This window comes from Cupressus sempervirens, chromosome 5 (genome assembly GCF_028749045.1).
Source record: "Cupressus sempervirens isolate cs-2001-9-10 chromosome 5, ASM2874904v1, whole genome shotgun sequence".
Taxonomy (NCBI): Eukaryota; Viridiplantae; Streptophyta; class Pinopsida; order Cupressales; family Cupressaceae; genus Cupressus; species Cupressus sempervirens.
The window spans coordinates 210,206,922-210,234,837 of record NC_143122.1 but is presented as its reverse complement, the minus strand read 5'-3'; the positions used below and the strand labels follow the sequence as shown (position 1 = coordinate 210,234,837).

At 36.2% G+C, this 27,916-nt stretch overlaps 1 protein-coding gene and 1 pseudogene across 7 annotated transcripts in view; both read right to left on the bottom strand.

The window, feature by feature from the left end:
• Positions 1-27,916, bottom strand: part of LOC149555158 (steroid 5-alpha-reductase DET2-like) — a 59,693-nt gene that overhangs the window by 15,590 nt on the left and 16,187 nt on the right. The window contains exons 1-6 of one of the 7 annotated variants that reach the window (XM_089829192.1): positions 20,425-20,444; positions 19,839-19,994; positions 14,750-14,775; positions 14,561-14,629; positions 14,385-14,450; positions 2,910-4,446 (exon numbers count right to left, since the gene is read on the bottom strand). In XM_089829192.1, the coding sequence (XP_089685318.1) occupies positions 3,812-4,444 (633 nt within the window). In that variant the 5' untranslated portion in view covers positions 4,445-4,446; positions 14,385-14,450; positions 14,561-14,629; ... (1 more) ...; positions 19,839-19,994; positions 20,425-20,444 and the 3' untranslated portion in view covers positions 2,910-3,811. Of the gene's footprint in view, positions 1-2,909; positions 4,447-14,384; positions 14,451-14,560; positions 14,630-14,749; positions 14,776-19,838; positions 19,995-20,424; positions 20,469-20,881; positions 21,187-27,916 lie in introns of those variants that run through there. The other 6 variants (XM_089829197.1, XM_089829196.1, XM_089829193.1 and 3 more) reach the window with 6 other exon arrangements.
• On the bottom strand, positions 2,910-3,751 carry LOC149555159 (putative WRKY transcription factor 11; annotated as a pseudogene).

Genomic DNA, 27,916 nt, shown 5'->3' with positions numbered 1-27,916 from the left:
GCATCATCTTCAGTTGATGATATGTATCATAAGGTTGACATCCCATCTCTAGCAGACATCTCCATGGAGTCTTTAGTAGATAGTTTAAGGGCTATGAGTATATGTTTGTCTACTAATATTCAGTTATTCAGTTGTTGAACAAACAACCTCTTGGTGCAATGCCATCATATATGATCAGTATCTTCAATGGTAGATCAGAGGCATATGGTTTTTTAGACGTTGGAGGACATACATGTTGCAGATACAGCTTCATTGTAGACCACAGTTGAGGAGGATGTAACCCCCCTTACTGAGGCAAGTTCTTACCCACCATGAAAATCATTGTTCATAGATATGCTCATGGATCCTATTCTTGACATCTCAAATATGACCTTTAGTGATTTAGACCTGATTGACATAAGTAGACATATATTTGTGATGATGATGTCATATGTGGACTTGCAGACACCTATGCATCCTGTATAGGAGGAAACAGGTAAAACTTTACAAACATGTCTATTTAATTGTCTATAGATATTCTATTTATTTCTAAATATAATATTATTCAATGTAGTAAATTATAAGTTGTGACATATTTGTTTGTTCTATTGCATATAGGTTGCACTTGTAGCTCATGAGGGTGGAGATGGAGAGATGCCTGTCAACCCTAGTCATCTTGAGTCATAAGCAAATTTGATTGTGTATGTTATTATTTATTGAATGTATACACATGGTAATGATACATTTGTTCTTATATTGTAAAGGTATTTATTGTTTCTTAAAGACGATATAAAACAAAAGTATTTATTGTCTCTTAGAAACAATTCAAGTTTGTCTTTGTCTAGAGACAATGATGTTCCTTGAGAATACGATTTAAAATATTATCTATTATCTCTGGATATATTAAAAATAATAATTTAAATTTAATATAGTTTTTAACACTAATGTTTTAAAATATCAATAATAGAATATTCACTATAATTATTCCCAATATTTTATATAAAACAAAAGTATTTATTGTCTCTTAGAAACAATTCAAGTTTGTCTTTGTCTAGAGACAATGGTGTTCTTTGAGAATACGATTTAAAATATTATCTATTACCTTTGGATATATTAAAAATAATAATTTAAATGTAATATAGTTTTTAACATTAATGTTTTAAAATATCAATAATAGAATATTCACTATAATTATTCCCAATATTTTATTCTAGCAAAGCACTTAACAAAATAACATAAAACTAACTTGAATCAAAAAATCACATTAATTGCATTTATTATCAATGTTGTCCTACAAAATAATGTGGGAGTTAATCCACAAGAAAAACAATGTGCCTTGAACACATTATTGAATATTGACATTTGACACTAATTTGTCAAACATTGCAACCTTATAATTTACTAGTTAAAAACTTCTTCATACAAAACATTTCCACCAAGTCCAATGGTGTTGAATAAAAGCTCTTAGGAAAAAAAAAAGTGCTTCATTTTCAATATATTGAAGTTGTAGTGTTTTTATCATGCCATATCCAAAAGAATCACTTGGAAATGCAGTAACCAAAAAAAATTAACCAAACAAGAAGCATATCACATTCATCATTTTTCTCTAGTACCCTGAAAGTTAAAAAAAGATTTGTAAGAATATATATGATATAACTAACCAAATGATGTTGCTCATAAATGAAAAATACTCTACCAATAGAATTAACAAATTATAAAGTACACTACAACAAATTATAGAATGCACAAATTATAAACAATATTATAGCAATATAGAATTAACAAATTATAAGTCAAATGAACAACTTTACTACAATAGAAAGTACAAAATGTATCACAAACATTTGCTAAAAATCATAATGGAGCACAAGCAACAATAAACTTATAATTTTAATGTGAAAATCACAATAAAAAGAGCAAGTATTCATTACTTGTCGGCAATAAATATAGAATCTCAACTATGCAAATCTAGAAACACTTGAAATATGTTTTAAAATGATTATCTATATATATATATATAACGTAAACTAAAAAGTTTAAAATATATATATATATATATATATATATATCGGAAAAGGGCACTACACATTTTTAAGGAGGCATTTTTTACAAGAAAGGATAATTTATATATCGGGTCCCGCAAGCTAATGCAAGGCCTGTGGGCTCTTTGACAAGTTTATAATGTCAGTACTAGCATAGCAGGCCAAACAATATCCTTCACCACCTGCAACCACTGACTAGCAGCCTCAAATTGCGAATGTCGCTAGCGGCCAACACCAACCTTGCTTCTAGCAGCTGTGACACAAGCTACCGTTGCTCTGCCTGCCACCACATGCCCTCCTTATCGATGATCTTTTTTACAACTAATTTTCCAGGCTTACAAATAGGCAGTTATCTATTTTTTTGAGGTAGTTTGGTGGAATTTTACTCGTGAATTTTTGACATGAACAAACTATTTCCCAGCAACCACAGGTGGTTCTGTGACTTTCACGGGTGGTTTTTTGGCATCTTTATGTGGTTTTCCTCTTTGAACAACTATTCGTGGTACTAGATGTTAGTCTCCTAATTTGAAAGGGTTTCAATCACCTTATGGAATGTGGAATATACCTAGGGATTAGCTACAACCCATGACAAATAAACCCTGACAGACCAATAGGACCAACTGACAAGACAAATCAGTCTTCTCCTCTTTGAACTTTGCAAGGTTCAGGCGGGTATACGTGAGATTAATCTCACTTTCTACACAATAATATACTCATTCTTAATCCCTAATAAAGAATATTGATAGCCCCTAACCATTCTAACATAGAAAACACAAAGGAATGAAAGATAGCAACTAATTATCTTTAAATCCCTTAATTTTAACCAGTAATATATAGCCGCTGATATTGTCATAAATGTCGCAAATTTTGAAGCAGTTGAGTTGGCCATTTAAAAACAATAATAATAATAACTTTTTGATTCAGATCTCTTTCAATTTTTTAGCGAATTATGACACAGGTCTCAGAAATCGTTATAACTAGCAAGGAAAATGCTAAAATATCTTCAAAAATTAGTCCTATATAATATATTCTTTGTCCATCTTCTGGCAATAGATCCAAAAACACCTCAATGGAGGTTGAAACATATCAGTTGATTGTATACCTATGCAGGATCTTCCAGATATGTTCTTTAGAGTGGACTGACTGCCATAAGCATGCCACATACCAATCAAGAAAAGACCTCAAGTATTTACAATAAGGCATGTGATTTCAGACATAGAAAGAGAATGATTGGGCTTTCCTTCATAAGTCACAGTTAGCGCGGTTGGGTGATCCAAGGCTCTCTCTACATGCTTTCTAGTAGCTCAACCTCTGACACAACTATGCTTGTAGTATTGTCTTGGATGTGGAGAACCCTTGATAGGCTTATGACCATATTTTCTCTAAGAGTATTCATCCGATGGAATATCTGCCATCTTGACACTGATTGCAGGCACTTTGATGGTTCTTTTAACCCTGGATTTCTTGCACTTGGAGCAATGACATCTTCCAAAAGCTCCACATGATTTTTTTCCAATGGTGTCATCATCAGATTGGGCATGACATATCTTCTTGAACTGAGACAAGGGATGCTTGCCACTGCTGAGGCACGGATGAAACAAGGACATAAGAAGAAGAGATTGGTTTGTCATGGAAACAACACTTGCATCACCAACTATGGATGACATAAATGAATTTGTAGATAGGGGAGGAGAAGAATCAATGCACTCTTTTTTATAGGCTATAGCCATAAAAATCTATTATTGTTGGTAGTGCAGGCTTACTTAAATCCATAAAGAAGTATGAGGGATTCAAAAACTTCCTCTGCACAAAAGGGAAGGAAATAGATTGAGGTTGAGACAGGCTGGGGCTGTGTGAGTGGATGGGGTTGAGGATTTAAGAGTGGCCTTGGTTGATGTCTTGAGAGAGGCTGAGGCTTTGACAGGGGATGCGGCTAAGGTCTTGATAAGAGTTTGCGAATGAGTCCTAGCAACCTGTATTGGCTTGGGAGCGGGATGGAATAGGGAATCGTTACTTCTACCAAAATCATTTCCATAAACATTGTCACTCCCATCGATAGGCCTGGTACTGTTTGTGTGACTGGTGGAAACATTAGTATCACACAAAATTGTATTGGTTTCTGCCATTGAGACTCCAGAAGATAACAATGTTGTTGATAATTGAGGCCCATTGACATTAGGCCCTCTTCTGAACCTGGTGTTCCCAGTCCTGCCAAGCAGAGACACCACTTTCTTAAACTTGTTATCTGCTGCATCTGCACCAGTGCTGCAATCCATGTCCATCTGGCTATTAGAACTCATGTTGCTACTTCCAGCAGAACTAGAGATATTACTGTATTGTTGCTGTGAGAGAAGCCTGATGAGCCTTTCCATGCTCTCCAGGCCTGTAGATGCAACTTCTCTCACATCCTCATCCTTTCTCATTCCTACAAAATTATTATTTCTACTGTTGTAATCCACCATCATCTGAACTGCTATCAATAAATAAATGAAAACAAAAAACAACCCACAAATATGAAAAGGAAAAAGCCCCCAATAAGGACTTCAGTCCTAAAGTTCTCTATAGGGTTTCTTAGCACAATCTTGCATGGATCTGGAATTTCTTAGGCTCCGTTGAAAGCTCTAGAACTCGAGAAAAATACACAAGGTTATTATTACAGTCATATAAACTATGGTCATAACATGCAAACTATATTGGTAGTGCAGGTTAACTTGTAGCCTATTCAAAAGAAGCGATCACACAAATGTTGCATGAGTCAAAACTGAACTCTACTTTTAATCCTACTATTAATCCTCTACTTTTACCAATCATAATATAGCAATTGATATTGACAGGAATTTTGTGAATATTGAAATTGTTGAGTCGGGCAGTTGTTATTAAAGTCAATATAAACTAAATGGTCATAACCAGCAAACAAACTATCTTGGTAGTGCAGGTTAACTCAGCCAATTCAACGGAAACTACCATACAAATTTTGCACGAGTCAAAACATAAAAATTTTGTTCCTATGATGATAGTAAGTATTCCAGAAGGTCCACATGATTTTACCTACTCAAAAAACTTGTCATTCTGTGGAACACCAAAGTGTTATCTTCTTTCTATGCCAGGGAAGTAGATATCTAGCTCAATAGATGAGATTAAAAACATTGCATGCGTGCAAGATAAATTTACATTATGGCTCCGGAAGGTTAGAGAAAAGATAGAAAAATTTAAAAAATCATACATGTTTAAATAATAATTCAAAATGCTTATGATCTTGTTCTTGTTAGAACCTATTTCTTTGGACTCCTACAGATTAAGCCAATTTCAGCATTATCAGTCTCCATACCCTGAACATCCTCTTTCAAACAAGCTGTCAGACTCATGGATGGAAAATATGCAAGTTCACTAGTTGTTTTCATGTCTGGTGAGTTACACTCCAAAGTTTGAAGGGGCAAGTCCTATCAAATAACTTATAATTCTAATTCTAATTCTCAGCTTCTTGTCAAAGCACTGAGAGTTTTTCGCTGGTTATAAGTTTTACATGTTTCACCCAAACTTGGCTTTTATAGGAAAACTAGGGCAGGGATTACAGGAAAACTGAAGGGATCTCAAAACTATTTTTAAAAAAAATTCTTCATTCTTGTGTTTGGCAGGTGCAAATTTAGCAGACCCATGCCCTATAAATTCATACTTCATTTCTTGTACATTAAATTATGTGTTTCTTAAGTTGGCATTTTAGGGAGTAGTACGGCCCAGTTGAATCTTAAAAAATGAGTAAACATCTGCCATTGGGGAACCAAACAGCATGAACTGCAGATGTTAGACACTTAATGCAAGGACAACAAATGATATAACGATAAATCCGTGAATTAAGGAAGAGAGATTCTGTCAAGGCTAAGGAAGAAAAATAATTTTGGGCATAATGATGGGATTAAGTATGAACTCTTACCTAAGCATGGACGTAAGAAAGTACTAGAATAAGGTACAAAGAGATGCCACTGCTAAAAGATCAGAAAGTTGTTAAGCCGAGAGGCTTTCTACAGTGGCAGCAATCTTCAATGTAAACGTTTTCCATTTTGAAAAAAATTTGAAGTTCATTTACATGTCAGAAAAATAAAATAGAAATAGATAAATCATAATTAAAATCATGAAAATTATAGAGAGGAAATGGAAGTAAAAATAAGGCAGATCAAAAGTCTCAAATCATTTCCTCGAGAAGGATATCTCTCAGCTTATTTTATATATATATATATATATATATATATATATATAAGCTAGTTACTTTATCATGATAAAATTAGAATGCAGGACATCGATGTAAGAGGAATAAAACTTATTATAAGATACAAATCAATGATCTTCACTATCAAAAGCAGTGAGAAAGAGTCAATGAGAAAATAATGATGGGATTTAAGATGACTCTGACCTATGCATGGAGGTAAGAAAGCTATAGAATAAGGTACAAAGAGATGTTGCTGCATAAAGATCACAGAGTTGTTATTTTATCATGATAAAATTAGAATGTAAGACATCAATGTAATGAAGAATCAAAATCAATAAAAGATACAATTCAATGATCTTCACTGTCAAAAGCAGTGAGAAAGAGTTGTTCAATATTGGATGGTGCAATTGCAGAAAGAAATCAGTTATCAAACATCTTATCGGTCTCACAAACTCGAAGGAGCTAAAAATTTCTCAAAGTAAGGTAATTGACACCAACATTGGTTCACTTAAAGCCTTAAAGGTTTGAAAAAGTTTTCTATACTTAATATGGAGGGGGTGTCCTGTGTCTGCTTCATTCATGAATAGAATTTTAGGCTTCATTTCTTTGTTATATCTGAACATGAATTTCTATTACCCTTAGACATGCAGAGTGAATTTCTATCCTGTGTAATTTTCAAGTGAGCTATGTTGCGATACGGGTTCTTTAAGTGGTTTAGAGTTAATGTATCTGTTGATTTTAAGCTCTTTGGTTTCATTGTACATAGAATTCATCCTTAAGTACTATTTGTCAAAAAAGAAGTTTGGGATTTCTCTTTGATAAATGAAAATTTCACCTCTAACTTGGTGTATTTTGAAGCACTTTACACATCTTTTTGCATCAAATGACCCTGAAATATTTTTAGCAGCTCTGCAAGTGGCTCTTATAAAGATTAACCCAGCAAAGCTTTACCTTAGTGGAAGATTAACAAGTGTGGTGTTATATTGACATCTTTTGCATTGTCAAAGGGATAGGGTAGTAAAGAACAAGGCCTGGGATTATTCTCATGTGTTTTAGAAAATGAGTGTGATTCCTCAGCAAGCCAGTTAGGGTCTACCCTGCATTTTGAGTTTAATAAGGATGTTACTTTGGACACTGCAAAAAATACAAGTGGTCAAAATATGGTTGGTTTACAAGTTGTGCATGTTCCTGGATTGCTTCTGCAACCAAAAGATAGCATGAATCTTTTAAAGGATTTAGTATATAAATACCAGATACCTAGTGAGTTGAGATTTATCATATGGACTTGCGTCCAATATGCATGCATTTTTTCTTCAATCACCAGTCACAGGCGGTATACTTGTATCAAACTTCTACCATTTATGGAACTTGTCCAGTTCATTGATACCCATGAAGAAATAGGGGCATTTTTTCAAACGATCCAGAGTTCATGATTGAATCAATCAAGGTCCTATAGTCTGAGGGCCTAATTCCTAACAATTTTAGGGCATTAGCTACGTAGGCATTTAGTTGCCAGTTTGCAACAATATCTGCATCCCAAGAGAGGAGTTGAGTGTTGAATATTCCAAGCATAGCTAGCAATGCATTCAATCACATGTTTTTATTGAGCTTTCTCCAAAAGGTTATGATGTCATTGACTACGAAAAAAGCATGTTGAATTAATTAGTGGAAGGTGTTTTATACTTTCTCTTGGCCAATGTTACGTCATCATCAGCTTCTCCAAGTCCTAAACAAGAAACAAGGATAACTCACCAAGTCATTCGCTCACTAAATGATTTATCAACTATAGTAAAACATGAGATCTTGGAGTAAGAGAGGTGATTGGTCTCTCTACATTCAAAAAATGTACAGAAATTCATAACTGGTGCATATAAAACAAATCCAAGGACAAGATCAAAACAAAATTCAATTTTAATCCACTGAGTGTTGACCACCTTAAGACTACTTGACAATGTTTTATCGACAAAGTATTCATTTTAAGCTCAATTTGAGTGATTTCAAATCTATATGAAAGTATATTTAGAGGTCTATCATTGAAAGTAAATTTGAGACATTTGGTAGACATTTGCTGCGGTTTTGTGAGTCTTCTGGTTTGGTGATCCTGAATGGCCTCTCTTGCTTCCCTGGTTCTGAGATCTTCACTTGTTGGCCTCATGGTGGTGGTGCTAGTGTCGTGGATTATGTTCTTGCCTATCCCTCCTTCATCCCGTGTTTTCGCAGTTTCACCATCTTGCGCCTTCCTCTTGCAGATCACTCTCTCCTCAGCATTCATTGTAGCCTCTCTCCTTTTTCTGCGCTCTCACTCATGTCACCTCATCATTCTTCTATTACCGCTCACTTGCCCATTCGCTTCCATTTCATTGATGGTGACTGTGAGCTCTTCTCCGCTCATCTTTCCAAACTCCTCAGCCCTTCGGGGTTCTCTGACTCGTTCGAGGCCACCCCCATGTTTGACTTACTCGCATCGGCTATTCTGAAGTCTGCCACCTTTTCCATCCCTCACCGCCCTCCCTTACTCCTTCGCAGCAAGCGTCGTAATACTTGCCCCATGAACCAGTGGTTTGATTCAGACTGCAAATCCTTTCATCGTGCTATGCGCTCTACGCTCTGCTTTTGAGGCTCACTCCACTGACTTGGCCAGTATTTGCTCATCTTATCTCCGCTTGCTTCGGAGTAAGAAGCATAACTTCACTGCCTCAAAGTGTAAGTCACTTTGTTCCACACTGGTTAGCAATCCTCAGCTCTTTTGGTGTACTCTTTTCCCCCGTCATCCCCCTCTGCCTTCCACCCTTGACTTTCACTCCCTTGTGTTGCATACCATGGCTCTTTATGATATTCCTGGGCAGCTTTCCATTCACCCCCCCTCACCTCCTTTCGTTCGCCTTTTCACCCCTTCCCACATTTATGAGGCTATCAGATCCATGAAATGTAGTAGAGTTGCTAATGAGGAAGGTTTTCAGGCTGAGCTTTTCAAGTTCGATGCCTCAGTTCTGGGTCCCTATCTCTCTATTCTTTTTAATAGAGTGATTCACACTGGGTTTCCGGCTTCCTGGTCTAGGCACTTGATTCATCCCATTCACAAGACCGGGCCTATCTCTGATCCGGGGAACTACAAAACCATCATGATTGGGCACACTTTTGCCAAACTGTATGTTACTGCTCTTAATACTATGCTATCAGCGGAGCTTGACAGGATTGGTTGTAGGGCTAGAGGACAGGCGGGCTTTCGGACGGATTATCAGACTATGGACCACATCTTCACGCTACGGGCTATTATTGAGGAGGCCAGACACAGATCGGAAAAGGTATACTGTTGCTTTGTTGATTTTCGCAAAGCTTTTGATTCTGTTCCTAGGGTGGCTCTATTTGAGAGACTTAGGGAGATCAGTATTTCCGAGATGATACGTATTGCTATTATGAGATTATATGAGACTGTGGTCGGCAGATTTCGAACTCCTGTTGGCTTCTCAGATCCAATCCATTGTACTATTGGGGTTAAGAAGGGTTGTCCTCTCTCTCTTACTTTATTTGGGTTATATATTGATGAGCTGGAGGACTTCCTCTTGGAATCTTCGCTCCCAGGTGAAGGTTGTTATCTTCATCAGGCTCTGATCTCAATCCTTCTCTTTGCGGATGATATTGTTCTCCTTGCTTCCTCTCCTGACAGGTTACAGAGACTTCTTGATAGATTGGCTTTATTTTGTGATCAGAGACAGCTGGTGGTTAACTTGGGTAAGACTCGGATCATGGTCTTTAATTGTTTAAAGACCTCTCATCTTCACTTCACATTTCGGGCCCAAGAGATTGAGATTACTTCATCCTATTTGTATCTAGGTGTTATGTTTTCCGGACCGCGTTTTAGCATGAGACCTGCTATTCAGCCTAGAGTGAATAAGGGCATGGGTTCTCTTGCTTTGCTTGAGAAACAGTGCTTCAGACATCATTTTCAGGATACGTCGTCTAAGCTATCTCTCCTAGATTCTCTTGTTCGACCGACTGTTCTTTATGGTTCTGTGGTTTGGGGTCCTTCTCTCCTTAGCTCTGATTGGGCCTTGATTGAGCAGGTCCAAACTTTGTTCTTGCGGCGCATTATCAGATGTCATAGATCTACTCCTCATGGTATCATTCTTGCTGAGTTCGGGGCTCATCCTTTCAGACTTGCAGCCATTTTTGACTTAGTTTGGTTTCTTCATCGCCTTCGTGGGTTTGCTGATATGGTTGGAGACCGTGATCGTTACTCCTATTTAGCTTATTGCTCTTTAGTTTCCATGGCGGCTGCTGAGTCTGGTGCTCGTGCGCGGTGTTGGTATGCACAAGTCTCTTCTTTGCTACGTTCGATTGGGATTGATATTGATCGTCTCCCCCCTTTTCAGTTTTACTTAGATGCCCCTGCTCATCTTCTCCCTTCTCGGCAGGAGTTGAATGAGCATGCTCGTCTTGATATTTATAGATGTTACATTACTGCTACCTGGGTTAACCCTCCTGGTGGATTACGCCCACGGATGTCGTTTTATGCGACACACTTTTTGAAGATCTCAGATGGGATTATTGCCCGACCTAGCTATCTTTCACGGCGCTGGTTTCATGCCCTGCGGATCTCGTTAGGTTCTTTCAGAGTTGGTTCCCACCCTCTTCGGGCTCAGTTGGATCATCATATTGACAGGGAGGAGCAGACTTGTTTGTTCTGTTCTTTAGGGGAGGTGGAGGATGAGGCTCATTTTCTTTTTCGATGCCCTATTTATTATGAGATCGGAGGGAGGTTCTTTTGTTTGTTCAGAGAGTGCTTCTCTCTCTATGATTTCTTCAGCTATTATGATCAGAGATGCCTTGCACTGTATCTGCGTGAGGCCACTATACTCCGGGATAACATGATTCAGACTCTACTTCCACACTGGCACTCATCTACTCAGCTCATTACTGCCTTTTTTACACCTTTGCGTGGTGTGAAAAGGTCCTCTAGCTCTATTCGGCCTAGTGATCTTTCTAGATGCGTCCGATCCCATTCTGCTTATAGGCACTAGCGACACTCTTCTGGGACAGGTCGGAGACAGTATAGTACCTCTACGCATCGACACGTGTATCATTCTATGACTGATTTCTTCTCACCCAAGAAAGACTCCTAGTGCTTTCTATTGCTTGTATTTGTTTGTTGTTGTTGCTTTTCTTCAGACACCTTTGTATGCTCCTGCTGGTTTCAGCCCTGCTTTGCTGTTATCTTTCAGTCCCATAGACCTCTCTTTGGTCTTTTGTTGGACATTAATATCATTATCTTATCTTATCTTATCTCCGTTAGAAATAGATTTTGAAAACATGCTTGAATAATATATTAATATGCCAAATATGCTAAGGAACAACATGCATGCCAGTTTTGTTTTCAAATTCTGACCTAGACCAACATTCACGAAATTGAGTATATATATTTTTGTCTATGGATGGATTGATGTGATTCCAATTGAAGATGAAAGAAGACTAAACAATGATCTGTATAAAATGTGAGTTTTAGCATTGCAAATTTAAGATAGGCAGTTAGTACTTAAGGCACAACTTTCGCATATGATATCCTAAATGAGTGAGTCAATTTTTGTTGTTAAATTTCAACAATAATCCTTGGTTTCAAAAGATAAGTTACTGTTGTCACAGAGGTTTGCACCCTTGTCCAAAGTTTTTACCTAAGGACAACCTTGTGAAACATGGAAACAACCTCCAAGCTATGGAGCTTGAACTGTGAGGTTGAGTCTCCGGAGAAGGCCGGCTTCCTTTACTATCAGGGTGCACCTAACTACTCTTGGAGAGGAAAAGGGAGAAGGAATGCATAAAAGAAAATCTACCTACTCTAGCCTAAGGGAGTGATGCAACAAAATAGAGTGTTCAAACCAATCTCTGCCCATACATGCACTATTGGACCATCATGACACCAAAGATATACACATCCAGACTTGCTTTAATCTAACAATCACATGCAGATCAGAAAACCTAAATGAATGACACAAGGAAAGAGAGGATTCACTCATATACCATTCATAGGCCAAAAGAGATATAGTCATGCAAGATTGCAGATCTCTACAATACACCAATGAGAGGCAAATAGTTCTTGCACTTTACATCAATTGCTGAAGGAGATAAGGCAGAATGTCATGCAGTTCAAAGGCAAAGGGAATTTACACATGAAATTGCAGAGCAATATCAGAGAAGTCAGAGAAGGGTCGACCTTTTCAAAATCTACAAAATTTGCCTTTATAGCTCAGGCATAATTGAGATATTTCCCCATTGAAATTACTCTACAACCACTGCCATTAAGTCCTACAGAGAAGATCTAGAGAAATTATGATCTAAGCACAGATCCAGATGCAATGAAATCTGATCTTTTTGAAACAAGATCCTGAGAAGAGAGAAATGGTGCCATTAAACAGTTCTAACCAGGGTAGATAGATAAACTGGGGAAGGGGAGTGTTTTCCCGCATTCGCTAAGCTCAGCATTTATCCAAGAGTGGTTGGCATTGATCACAGGGATCAGATCATGCAACAAAACTCGATTCCCTCCATTTCTGGCCCGTGAATCAGCAAAAAATCAACAGTCAACCGAACGTTGTAAGAAAAATAGGCCACGTGGGCCAATCACTTCATTTCATTTTGCCACCATGCAAAGTCTCCCCGCGGTTGACCATATTTCCATAACTAATTACACCACCTCCTCAGAACCCTGACTGTGGCGGTCTTCCAACTGCCAGCCTCTAACTATTGCTGCCTCCGTCAGGCCCACTGGGACATGTGTTGTTTAGGCGCTTCCCCGCTATGTTTAATCTTCATGCACTTCCATATTGTGGGCAAGCGTTGTCGTTGATCTCATTGCATCGGACGGTGGATCAAAAATCTCATACGACTGTATACTTTCAGCAAGATGGACCAATGAGATACCTTCTTCGTACCCTGACTCATTTGACACTTGCCACGGAAGACGAGCGATCATCACCTTCTAAAGAAGGCGGGCCCAGGACATCGCATCAGCCACGTGTCGCAAGGGCGCATACCTGCATTACTTAATTACCTTGCAACTCCTTATTGCGAGCATGCACCAGCCATTGATCCTGGGAGATTTGACGGTGCTTGTAACATGCACTTTCTGAACCTGCGTAACTACCCTCTGTGATGTCACATGGACGCGTGTAGCCAGGGCGCTTGCCCGCATTGTCAAAAAGTCTAACGAAGCTCAGAATGTGGGAAAGCGGGCACCAATAGAATCACCAACTCAGCCAGCCACCTTGTATCCTATGGCCCACAAGAAGAACATGGACCCACAATCCACACATCGCAAAGGGGCTTCCCCGCATTACTAAAGGTCGTGCATTTGGAGAATGCGGGAAAGCGCCCACCATAGATCGCCAGAGATCTAATAGCGCGGAAGGTCGCAGGCTGATGGAAATAAACTTAGGAAATGCCATAGGTTTCAAATGTTTTATTTTCCGTATTTCCAGGGGGATTTAAATAGTATAAAAGATGGGAAGGTGACCATTGGGCAGAGCAAGCATTCAAAGTTCAAATTTTGGCGGGAAGCCAAATAGGCAACAGTTACCTTGGAAGCTTTTGATCCATACATTATCATGGATTTGATGGGAACAAAAATGTAAAAATTCTATTGGATCCAGCGTTATTTAAATTCTTGACTTTGAGTACGTAGTCAACCCAATAAAAATATCTCCTACACAATATGGTGGACACAAGTTTGGCTATTTTAAAGCATGGAATCATTCAATGTCCATTGAGTAAACATGCATAGGATAAGTTGTGATAATAGTTAACTACCATCTTTGCCTCCCCAAAAGTGGTGTGGAACAAACTCTGTTATTCATTGATACTGTAGCATGCAAATGTATCACCATTCCTAAATAGTTCGTTCTCTAGCTTGACTAAAAATGATAACTAATGGTCTTTCTAAACCTGATTGGCAGGAAAAGTAACAAGCATTTAACACACGTTGTTCTAATCATAAAAAAAATAAGAAGACCCTGATACTATCATGTAAAGTAAAACCTAAGCAGAAATGGAGAACTTCTCTTGTATAGACTTTCTAAGACTTTCTTGATTCTCTCATGTTCTTCTCCTCTGAAAACCATGTTGAGATAATAATTTTAAGGGAAAATCAAGACATGGAAGAATCGTACCCAATTTACAGCACCAAGAAAACCCTGCAGTTGCTTTGGAGTTGCTTCAGCAATATATACAGGCACCTGAATTTACCATGTTGTAAGGAGAGAATCAGATTCATTACAATCTAAATTAATTGTCCATTGATAAAACTTTGATAAATATAGGCAAATAGACAAGTTGATAAGCTTACTATGAATGATATCACTCCCACACCAAAGCCTATCAATGATCTACCCACATACAACAACACAGCATACTCCTGCATCCAAAATCATTCCAAATTCAACCTTCACAAACATATGTTGTCAATATATTTACAATTATTCATTTTGAAAATGGCCAATTAATTTCTATACAGATTTTAATAGAAATAACTTACATTTGCAAATGCAATGATGAGCCATCCTGCAATATTTGGGATGGCTGCTACTATTAGTGCGTGTATAAAACAACCAGACCCAAGCGTTGTAAAAAATTTTCAGTTTACAATATGAAATCACTTAAGGAATTGACAAGCATTGGTAAATAACGTATGACAACGATATGTGTATGACAACAATATGTATGACAAATAGGACATAAGATGTCAAACATACTCACCCCTTTCCATCCAATGAAATTACCAACTTGCCCACTTACTATGGCACCAACCATCGCACCAATATTGGATGGAAAACTGAATAAAGAGTATCGCAGTTGTACGAGAACAAGATATACACGTGAATTTATATTTATCCTAATGATACTCTATACCAAATAGAGTGCGAACCTAATAGCATAGTTACACCACCTTGGGGGATGGGGGGCGGTGGAACTGATGGACAAGTTTCTAGGATGCGGGACAGAGGGGCCTTGATTTGGGGATGGTTGGGGGATGACGAGGGAACGGTGGCGAGGGACCAAGAGAGGGTTGTGTATAATATACATATGGTACTTAAAATAATAGTTATGAAAAGATGTATTGCAATATAAGATATAAAGATGTAAAAGAGTAGATACTTGAACATTGCATTGAATTGGAACATCAAACATCCAACATAAATAGTCAAATCAACAAATAGTCAACATCGAGATGTCCCCATCCTCAGGGGAGGTGGCCGAATTTGGTAGTGTCGCTGGGGATGGGGCAACGGATTGCCTAGTGCGTCCAAATCTCTAGGATGTGGGCCAAAAAGAGAGGGGATTAGTGCAGATGCTCCAATAAATTTGTATGTGACCACCCTATTGTGCTCTGAGCAATCCTCGTGAAACCTCATTAATTGATATGCTAAGGAGTCCTTTGCTTCAAATATATAGTCTTCAACAATTAGAGGATAATATATGGATCTTTAGTATTTTAATTAAAATTAGGGCTCCATCTGTATGTATCTTCTTGGTTGAAAGTTTTTGGTTTCACTAGATATTATTAACATGATAGCTATGTGAGAAACTCTATATAATCTTGACTTAAGAGATGGCTGTCAAGGTACTATATGCAATTTGGTACTATAGTTTCTTGTGATTTATTTGTAATGATGTGGATTCGCTATTATGGTGGATGGTCCTATTTAGTGCTATAGATGCTGGACGATTTCATACATCCTAATGTTGTAGAAAAGTCCTTCATATTTGTTGGTTAAGTAGTGGAAGATTGTATCTTCACATCATTCAAAATCTTAAGTTCGGTCGTTGGAATAGGAACAGAAAATTTGGAATACATTATCTATTTTTAGTTTGGTTCGTCAATTGGTATAGGGAATAAGAATACATATTCTCATTTTGCCTCTAAAAGGAGCTTATACCCATTCAAAAAAATAGCTATTATTGGAATAGCCATTCCTATTCTTCATTCCTATGCCTGCAAGCAAACAGGCCCTAAGGGAATCAAGGGATTTTTGGTTGAGGTTTTGTTTTGTTTATGTTGTAGCTTCAGTCGCATTGATTGAACCATGAGATACATTAGTATTATTACTAGTTAATCATTTTGATTAGTAATCATAAGATAATTAATATATAAACACACACACACATATATATAATCTTGCATAATTAGTAACTTTCTAAAATGTAATAATAAGAAATAATAAACCAATGAATAGACATGTCCCTTTACAGAACATGTCTCTTCTCGTCTTAGCCACGATATAAATGTGAGAGATTACTGTCTTTGAAAAATATATATTGTACAGATAGTTCTAATACATTTGCAACAATCCTTATTAATGAATATAGTATCAGAACAACTACGAACTCCTAAAATAAGAGATTTCAGGAAAGATGATTGTCATGCTCAATAGATGACCATAGTATGAAAAGAAATATTCCATAACACTTGATGGCTATGAAACTATTCCAAATGGTTGTCGTAGTCTGCAAACATAATTGAAATATACATATAGAGATTCAATATTTTCTGAAACGAAGTTGTAAGGAAATGACAACCAACGTTTGGACTCTGGAGGGAATAGAAGGGAACTGGCTCCAACACATCACAAGGATTTAAAACCAGAATCAGGAGAGGATAACATATAATTTTGAGATAAAGAGACTTAACCACAACATTCTCTCTGTGATCATAGTGGTTTTAAGGGTTATTGACTGCCATGGACTATGGAGGATATATGACAAGGAATATACACCTATATGTGAGTTATTCTTAAATTCCTTAGAACCAAAGTCATAATATAAATGATATGCAATTATTTTTTACTTGGAAAAAAGGTGGGATTTCCAAAAAAGAAAATAAAGGCAGTTCCACTAAAAAAGAAGTTGTTACCAGGCAGTGATTCAAAGGCAATAACACAGCCATTGGCGAATAGCAAAAAAAAAGATATATCAATGTATGTAGGCCATACCTCAGATAACCAAATCATGCTAGAATCAAACATGTTGGAGCTCAGACTCATGTATGTTTCTAATCGATGGGGAGGAACTTAGGAGGGGTACTTAAAATCTAAATTAAATATATTTTCTACAACAACCAAGAGAAGGAGAGAAACTTTTACACATTGAGTAATAATAAAGATCAGAGTATATGAACAAAAAGGTTCTAATCAGACATAAGATTGGTTAATATATAAACATTCTGTTAAGGAGATGCAAACATACATGGCCATCGTGGCCCTCAAAAATTACTAGGTCACTGTGGATAGAAATATTCATAAAATCAGTGCTAACGGAATCATTGGCAAGTGTTATGCTCTTAACTTGGCAAAAGAATTTACTATTTGAGAAATGGAATTAAGAGAAATCTAGTGGTAAAATATGACATCTGACATTAATTACCAAAATGGGCTTCTTTTGTAACAAGAAATAAACTATGTCATTAATTCACTACAGTTACCCAAACAATATGTCAACAGATTTATGTAAGTTGTCAGCCTAGAGAGCTGTGTTATTACCAACTGGATATATGATTTAGGAAAGAGGACAGATTGTTATATTATGCATATTTTTTTGGGCACTTAACATATCCCCTAAAAATGAGTTTCATTTCCATTTGTTTTTAGAATGTTGGAGAAATGACTTCAAATATGATTCTTCTCTTACCCAAATCTGTAGTTTAGGTATCATTATGTAGAGTAATTTGAAAAGATATCTATAACATATCTCCTAGCATGCATGAATTACACTTCAAGGTAATCATGTATCTAGGGGCATTAATAACTAATCTTGGATAGATGATTTTAAAGGTAAACGGAGCAAGTTCCAGTTCTAGGCACATGAAAAGGACACGATGACAACCAAATATGATACAAAATATTTGGACCATATAATTGGCAGCACTTTTAATGCTAGTACTCTTAATAGTAGCATTGAATATACCCTAGAATTATGAAAAAGATATCCCTAAATTAGCGTTCCACCAAATATCATCCTATTGTTGTGGTTGTAAAAGTGTCTTCCACATTATGAGTGAGGGCAACTTCCTCCCAATAGGCCTCTAAAATCCCCTTTTGATTTGAGGATTTAGAGCAATGTATGTTTTCAAAATAGTCACAAATCACGACAAAAAATTTATGTGTATGCTGCAAATAACTGCCATAACCGTAATACAGAGCATCTCCTTTGTGAGCAATTAATTTGAATAGAAAAATTAATAACTCTAGAACTAAGAGCCTACAAATTCAATGCCAAAAAGAGAAGACAAAGGCACATAAATAATACATCCCATCAATAGAGAATTTGTATGAGGTGTGACCTATCACCTGTATAATGAACTAAAGAACTGATCATAGACACTCTAAAAGTGCATACATCTTCTATGAATTACTTTAATAATATCCTCATGGTAGAGTGGGAATCTTGTACCACTACTGTGTAGAAAAAAATTGCAGACTCCAATATGTAATATTATTTGACAGTGATAGTGATTAGTTCACTATACACATATTGCAATGAGAACTAAATGAATTTAGAAACATTTGTGTTGGTGCCATCTGAGGAGTGCCTCTCTCTCTCTCTCTCTCTTCCACGAAGAGTCTTCCTATAAAGTTATCAATTCTAGTAGGAGCAAAACAATTGACATCAATGAGTATCAATTTAACATTTGGGCACCTAGAATGAATAAAACTGAAGTACATATTAGTAAGCATCAATACTAATCATTAACATGTTTATGGGCCTACGAGTCAACAGTTTTACTTGATTTCTTAGTATATTTTTCAAGGATTTTATTCATTACTTGGATTTTGCAAGAATTCATTTTCCATTTGGAGATCTTTCAACTATATTGTCATATTATTAATGAAATACATCCCCCATTCTGATTCAAAATACTATTTGTTTGTTAGTCCCTTCAGAAGTTGACTGTTTGTCTAACATCATTTCCTTGAAAATGGAGCATCAACCATAGATGTTAATAAAAGAACCTATAGTTTATGCTCCTGATGAGGCTCTACTATTTGATCTGCAACATTTGCGTAATATTTCATTCAAAGCCTCAATATGAATATTCTTCAATGCAGTTAACAAGCCAACTCAGAAATATAAACAAAAATCCAGCCAAAAATCCAGAACAAATGGAAAATCAAATCCAAAGTGATAGAGTGTGAGAAAATAAAGCATCACATACTAAAGGGGGCACAAGATTAAAGTTGGAGTAAAACTTGTTGTAAAAAACCTCTTTGTGTAACTATGAAAAAAAAATTATCGCCAAATGTTGAACAAATCCCTAGCCTTCCATCTTCACTCACAAATTTTGTTCCCAAAATGTGTTGGTTATGTTTTGGATTTCCTCTTCTCGCTATTGTTTCCAGCCAATGGTTTTTAAGTTGGAAGGGTTGTTTATTTGATCATATCATAATGCTTCCCTGTCTATTTTGAAAAAAACTTGCATTTAAATTAAAAATTATCCAAAAAATACAGTTTATTTATACTAGATCTATCTTATTTGAAGTAAAGGTAAACTGAAGCTATTCCTAAAGTGGTTATAGACAATTATCAACATATTAAATGGAAATTATGCATCTATACATGTTAAAGATTACCTGCGTAAAATTATCAACCAGTGCCTCCTCCATACCAGCAAGAAAGCTACCCCATCATAACAATTGATTTTCTCAATGTAAAGGCCTTCACAGTGTGTCTTCTGTTCGAAATCCCACCATCAACAATGACACAAATCCCTTGTAGACTGTTGTTGCCTGCAACAATTTAGAAAATGTAAATAATGATAAAGGCTTTACAAAGTACTCAAGGAAAACATGTGTGAATGTCATGCTTCATTATTAAAAAAATTAGGAATAACTTTAAGATTAAGAATAGCTGTGTCATTAGAACCAGTTATGTTCATTCTCTTATTTTCCAGACTTTTTTTTACCTGTCTTAAGCTTTTTATCCAAAAAAATCTACCTACTCTTCCAATGAAATATTCAGTGTGTTTCTTATGATTCAAAAGGTTGAAAAGAAGACCATGAAAAAAAATGGCTGAATTTTAGTTCTTGATAAGGTCCATAGCTTTTAAAGTGACAATAAATACATGCTATTATTAATAGAAATGTGCTAGCATTTGAAAGTTATGAAAACACCTTCACACAAACACAAAATATGATAAACAAAGACATAATTACTTACCCTGAAAATGATTAGTGGCAACATTGCCTTGTTACTCCAGATCACTGACACACAATAACCTATTATGAGTTCAGAGACGAACTCATCACAAGATTTGACCAAAAACATCTCAATTGTTACTTTAGGGAGCTCGCACTAATAAGGCAACCCGACATCACTTAAGGACACAACTTGTAAAGAGCCCAACTAGCTCACATGGACAAACTAAGAGAGTATGTATCTTGGATGCTTAAAAATTGCAGCTTTCCTACTTCTTGTAATACCAAACTTAGATATATGGATGCAATGTAAGAAAAAACCTTATACCATGAAAGAGTTAATTAGCAAGATAGGATGAATTCATTGATTGTAATTATATGCAATACATTACAATCTGACAATCGTTATAAGATTCTAACCATATGCTAGGATTCAACTACTAAATGCTCAAGAAATTATAATACTAAATACAGGCAACCTGGTAATTTAGTTGCTTATAGCAGATCACTTATGTGTGAACCTTTCTCAGTCCAGATTTAGGACTGGTTGATAGCAGCCACTGTTTGCATCTGAATATGTCTAGTTTGTCCCTGAACTACATACTCCATGCCTAGCACCATACACAACTTGATCAGAAGTATACGCTGCTCCAAAGATATTAGCCAAACACCTCTAATGAGCTGCAATAGTCGTGCCCAGGCAGAAATTAAGCTCATGCCAAATGTGAGTGTAGCATGTACCAGCAATGTCGAGAATTGAAACTCCATGCTGCCTAAACTTCACCTTGTAAAATGCCCAGATTACAAGGAAATTTTAGTGCTAGAATGTAGGGAAAAAGTGCACACAAATACTATTGCCGCTACCTGATAAGAATCATCATATGAAATCTTAAATCACCCAGCTGTAGTGTGAATTCTCATAGGAAATCCAAACACCCAAATAGGGAAGTTTATTGAATAGAAAAAATCTAAGAAGAGTTCTAAAACTAGAGGATCTATAAAATAACAGAAACTATTGAAACAAAAAAATCTAAACAAAATTCAAACTACTATTCTAATATAGTAGACAAAAAAATTATCCAAAAACTTGGCACATTTTCAAAATTTGGTCTTAAAGGCATTTTGTCAATTGCACAGGGCATCTTTCGTTTGCATACTTTATAATCAGCAATTACAAAATTTTATTGTTTCTCAATTTCTAGTGGCTGATAACAATTGTTTTCTAATATATCTACTGACAAATATATTCTCCATGTGTAATATACGAATTGTTTGTTAAGCAATGTTATGTTCATCATACAAACTACTGATATTACAAAGTAATTAATGCTCGTTAAAAAGGTGGCTAATATTGCAGAAGCGAGTCAACACTCCGCATTAGCATCCAATTGATGTGCTCAACTCTCTTTGAAGACAATGATGTGGTATGGTCCCTTTGGAAAGCCACTGTGGTATAGCTCGCAAGGTGCTCAGCAATAAATTACTAAGTTACTGGTCCGGATTCAGTTTCAAGTTTGAAGTTCAAGAATCGGTTCACAAGTTCGTCAAAATTTTGGAAAGGGGTTTGGGTTTGTTTGGGTTCATTAGTAGCATAGTAGCATAAACACATATAAACAACAAAAACACCATAAACTTCTAATCATAGTGATCATACCACCATATAGTTCAACATCAAAGAATCAAAACATTAAAAATGAAACATAGTATCAAGTTCAAGTATCATTGTTTCATGTTCATTGTTCAACTAATGGAATAAAAATCTATTAATATTCTATCTTCTTCAATCTTCATCTTCTTCTTTGGCATTAGTTGACTCAGCAATAGAGCTAAGGCCAATGGGATCAGCAGCAGCAACAATGGTATTGGCATCAAATTCTTCAAAAAATGACAATGACAATGAGAGGCCACCAAAAGCATTTCAGAACAAACTTTTAGGGTTGTCGACACCAAAAACTTATTAAATTTTGCAAAAGAACACTTTTCATTTGTCCACAAGGCCAATAAAGCACATGATCCGAAATGGTTTCGATTTTTTCCGCCTGATTCACCCAGGTTCGAACCAGATCGAACCAGCAGGCAAAAAATTAGAACCCTACCCTAACTTGACTGCGAACCGGACCCAAACTTCGAACCAGTTCAAACTTCTACAGGTTCGGGGGATCCAGGGACGAACCATGGTAACTTAGGTTTTATCCAGAATTATTTCATTGACAAGTTGCTTGACTTTTAAAGAGAGCTTCTTGAATATGGATGGTTACTTTCATGTTCTTTTGTAGTTTAATTACTTCCTATTCGTATTGCAAATCTTTACAAACTGTCTAAACATTGGCTAACCTTTGGGAAAGAGGGTGAAGTTCTGGAAAAACGACATCATGCAACTGATCCAAACTTTCCCACTAGTGATGGCAGGCCTTCTTTCTAGGGAGGCTTGATGATAATATATCATTGTTTTGCATCCAATGAAAGAACATTTTAGAGTGCAATTATTAGAAGTATACATATTATGACATTATACTTCAATTTTCTTATGCTTCACACCAAACTGATGGGCTTATATATGTAATTCACTTTTCTGGGAAAAGACTGTAATTACATTTTGCTTTCTGTTTAACATTTTTTCGTATAAATCAGTTGGCCGCTGTGAACTGTTCCTCTTTTTTATACCTAGACATCTCTTTTATAAGAAAAAATGCAAACCTTTTCAATCAAATATGCATCAAACTTATGAGATGTCACTTTTATTGTAAGGACTTGAATGACAACTCAAAACTCAACTACATAAATGGGTCAGTAATATGTATATTATAGCATATAGAGGTATTACAAACATGCAATGTTACAATTTTCAACTGATGATCAGGCTGTGAATTTGGTAGAGCTCTTGAGTAGTAATACTGATGTGTAAGTTTCCATCGTATCTAACATTTTTCTTATTCATCTCTGTTAAATGTTCTATTTGATCCATTCTCATGCTTACAATTATGTTTTTCAATAAGAATATTTGAAGGTACTTAACAATGAACATGACTTGTAAACTATTTTTATTTTTCAGGTTTGAAACCTCATGCAGTTACACTCTATGAAGCAGGAAAGCTTGGTGATGCTAGCACTTCCGAGCTATGCAATGACCTGCTTGCATTAGAGGGTACAAAGTTTGAAGGTAAACTGCAAGAGTTTGCAAATCACGCATCCAATCTTCAGTGTGTGTTTGAATGCCTCCAGCCTGGTGGATTGACAACTGATGCAACAGAGGGAGACATTTCTGACTTAATTGATGCTTTCTCTAACAAAAGTGCTTTTTCTGGTGGAGAGAATCCAAGAAAAAGTATTGGAAACTCTAATGTTAGGCAAGAACTACAATTAAATGGTTCTGGAAATAATTTCCATTGGAGCTCATTTGAATCTGAAATTTCTCAGATGGAGCTGATAGATCATCTCAGCACTATGAAGACCAGTTGACAAATGTGGGCCTTTATGCTGAGAACGAAGAAAACTCTTTTGAGTTCTACAGACACCGACATTAATTCAAAGAAATTTTTGAATAGGAAGCGCAAATACCGTGTAGATGTTCTTCGTTGTGAAAGCTTAGCTGGCTTGGCACCACCCATATTGCATTGTTTATTTCGCCGTGACTATGACACATAATTGCTTCAATGATCCATCTCCCTTCTTCTCGTTCAGTAATTTTCCCCGGAGGTACTAGTCCTGTCCATTTTGGTCCACCATCATATTCTTAAATGACAACGTGGATGAAACTGATTCTATATTCAATAGCAGGTTCTGGTCCTATTTTTGTTGTTCTAATGAAAGGTCAGCAGATTAGATTGCTTCCTCTGCCCTTATCAGGAAGTGAAAAATATTATCTAACAATCTCCACCTTGACAACAATTTACCTAATACTTGCCCACGTCCATGTATCACCCCTTTTGCAAACCAACTTCCAAGAGAAACCACACTCCATTTTAGCTTCTCTACCAACATTGGTTTAGTAAACATATCTATACAATTTTGAGGTGTATGGACCTTTTCAAGAGATACTCCACCTTCTTCAATAACATGTCATACAAAATGGTAATTAACCTCAATATGCTTAGTTTTACTGTGGTACGCTGGATTTTTAGCCAAATGGATAGCACTTTGACTATAACAAAATATAATTACATTATTTAGCACTTTCCAAACTCACCCAAAAAACCCTTCAACCAAATTGCCTCTTTACATGCATGTGAGACAGCCATATTTTCTGCCTCAGTTTTAGATTAAGCAACCGTCACTTAAAGTTTTGACATCCAACTAATTGCTCCACCTACAAGATTAAAGACATAACCTGTTGTAGATCTGCTTCTGTACAAATCACCTGCAAAATCAGAATCAACATAACCACAAACCAAATCGCTACAACAGTTATAGGTGATACAATAATTGCTTGTGCCTCTAAGATATTGAAGCACCAATTTCACTACTGCCTAATGCTCTTTCCTTGGATTTGCCATTTATCTACTAACAACATCCACTACATGTGAAATATTTGGTCTTGTACATACCATCGCATACATTAAACTTCCTACTACATTTGCATAAGGTACAAGAGACATATAATCCTTTTCTTCCTTAGTACTAGGACATAAACTTGAAGAAAGCTTAAAATGGGAAGCCAAAGGGATATTAACAAGTTTCACATTTTGCATACTAAATCTGATGAGAATCTTCTCCACTACTTCTTCTGCGATAACCAAAGCTTACCATGTTCCCTATCTCTATGTATCTCTATACCCAAAATTTGTTTTGTTGCTCCTAGATCCTTCATATCAAATGTCCTAGCCAACTAAGCCTTTAGCTTATTAATTCCAGCCATGCTTTTACTTGCTACAAGCATATCATCAACATATAATACCAAGATAATGAATAAGTCATTTTCTAAACTTTTGAAGTAAACACAATGGTCATACTCACTTCTTACAAAGATTTGGTCACCATGAAGGAATCAAACTTCTTGTACCATTGCCTGGGTGACTGTTTCAGGCCATACGATGATTTCTTGAGTTTGCAAACAAATTTTCTGTTGCGATCTTGAACAAACCCTTCTAGTTGTTCCATATATATATCCTCATCTAAACCTCCATGTAGAAATGTTTTTTTAACATCTACTTGCTCTAACTCAAGATTAAGTAATGCTAATACAATCCGAATAGAGACAAGCTTAACAACTGGTGAAGAAACCTCATGAAAATCAATACCTTCTTTTTGAGAATAACCTTTTGCTACCAGCCTTGCCTTGTACCTTTCAACTTTATCATCAACGCTCTTCTTCAATTTGTAGACCCACTTGCAGCCAACAACCTTTCTATCCTTTGGAAGTTCTACCAAGTCCCATGTCTTATTCTTCTCTAAGGCATCCATTTCTTCTTTCATTGCTATTTTCCATTTAGCATTACTCATTGCTTCTTGATAACAACTTGGTTCCCTATCATTAGAAATCAAAGCAACTAATGAAATGAAATCATCATACTTTTTAGGAGGATTCTTAACTCGTGTAGATCTTCTAAGAGATGGTTGTGGTATTTCCACAATTTCCTGTATATTTCTAAATCTGCATCTTCTTCTTCGGAGAGATCTTCTTTCTCTTTTTCTTCTATAGAAGGATGAGTTTCCAACTGAACTTGTTGATATTGTGGTACTTCTTTCTGTTCCAAATTATTTAACAAAATCTAATTTTGCTAGAGTGGATTCATCAAATACTACATCTCTACTAATGATGATTTCATGGGTAGTAGGATCCCACAATCTATGTCCCTTAACTCTATCGCCATATCCAACAAAGGAGTATTTGTTGGATTTGAGGTCTAACTTAGAACACTGATTTTTAGAAACAAGAGCATAAGCATCACAACCAAATATTTTTCAAATTTGAAAAATCACATAAATGACCTATCCATACCTCTTCAAGAATATTGCAATCTATTGCAACAATTTGGCATTACTGAGCATACTTCTTGCCCTCTCTAGAAGAGTTCTATTCATGCATTCAGCAACACCATTTTGTTGAGGAGTGTAAACTATGGTTTTATGCCTTATGATCCTAGCTTCTTTGCAATAGTTCTCAAACTCTAAAGATGTGAACTCACCTCCATTATCTATTCTCAAATACCTGATTGATTTGCCTATACTCTTTTCAACAAAAACTCTAAATTGTTTGAATACACCAAACACATCAGCTTTACTTTTAATAAAAAAGACCCATACTTTTCTTGAGTAGTCATCTATAAATGTCAAAAAATATGATGCTCCTCCAAAAGAAACTATAGAGGATGTGTAATGGACACCCAAGAATGCCCAAAAGCTGAATCAATTGCTGAAATTATATTAATTCTAAAAATGCTGCAATCAAGTACAAAGAGATGTATTCCAAAGGCCAAACCCTAAGGGAATGACATCTAGAATGTTACAACAGAGAATGAACGTCCTCTATTGCCAAAAGGAGTGTGATTCACACATCCAAGCTCTTATCAAATGCAAATCATAATCATCCGATACAATAATCCGATGCTAAACAATGAGACTCTCACCCCTATTTATCCTATTCCTTCACCCTTCTAGAAAGAACTTAAACATTAATTAATTGCAAGTGCTAGAAGCTTCCCCCTTCCAATAATTAATGCACTCTCTAGAAACTCCTCTCTTGCAATAATTAATTGTGCTTCTAGAGGCTTCCACCTTTCCAATAATTAATACACACTCTAGACGCATCTCCTTTGTAATACGATAATTAATTAAATTAATTAAATATAAAGCCACCTTTTAATTTTAATTGAATGACTTTATAACAAATTAATTTAATTTCTTCTTATCCTCCACAGACTTTGGAGAACGTGAAGGCCAAAAGATGGGATCATTATAGGATGGAACCCAAATATCTGAATGAATATAGTCTAGAATACCTTTGCTTGTATGGCTACCAGATTTAAACTTTTGTCTACATTGCTTTCCAAAGACACAATGCTTGCAAAAATTTTAATTCAAAGATTTTAAGTTTGGAAGCAAATTATGATTTACTAGTACCTTTAGCCCTTTCTCACTCATATGACTCAATCGTTGATGTCATAAACGAGTAGATTCATCACTTTCCTTAGATACCATTGTCACATGATTTACATCTATACTTCCTTCTAGCCTATAAAGGTTTCCAACTTTTGTAGCCTTCATCACCACTAAAATTCCCTTAGAAACTTTAAGAACTCCACCTTGACAAGAGAATTTATAACCAGTAGAATCCAAAACACCCAAGGAAATTAAATTCTTTTTAGTTCTGGTACATGTCTTACCCCTGTTAGTGTCTTTACAATACCATCAAACATCTTGATTCTAATACTCCCAAACCCAATAGTCATATAAGAAGCATTATTTCCCATTAAAACAACACCTCCATCAATAGGTTGGTAAGAAGAAAACCAACTCCTATGTGGACACATGTAATCAGAAGCACCTGAATCTTAAATCCATTCATCTTGATTTTG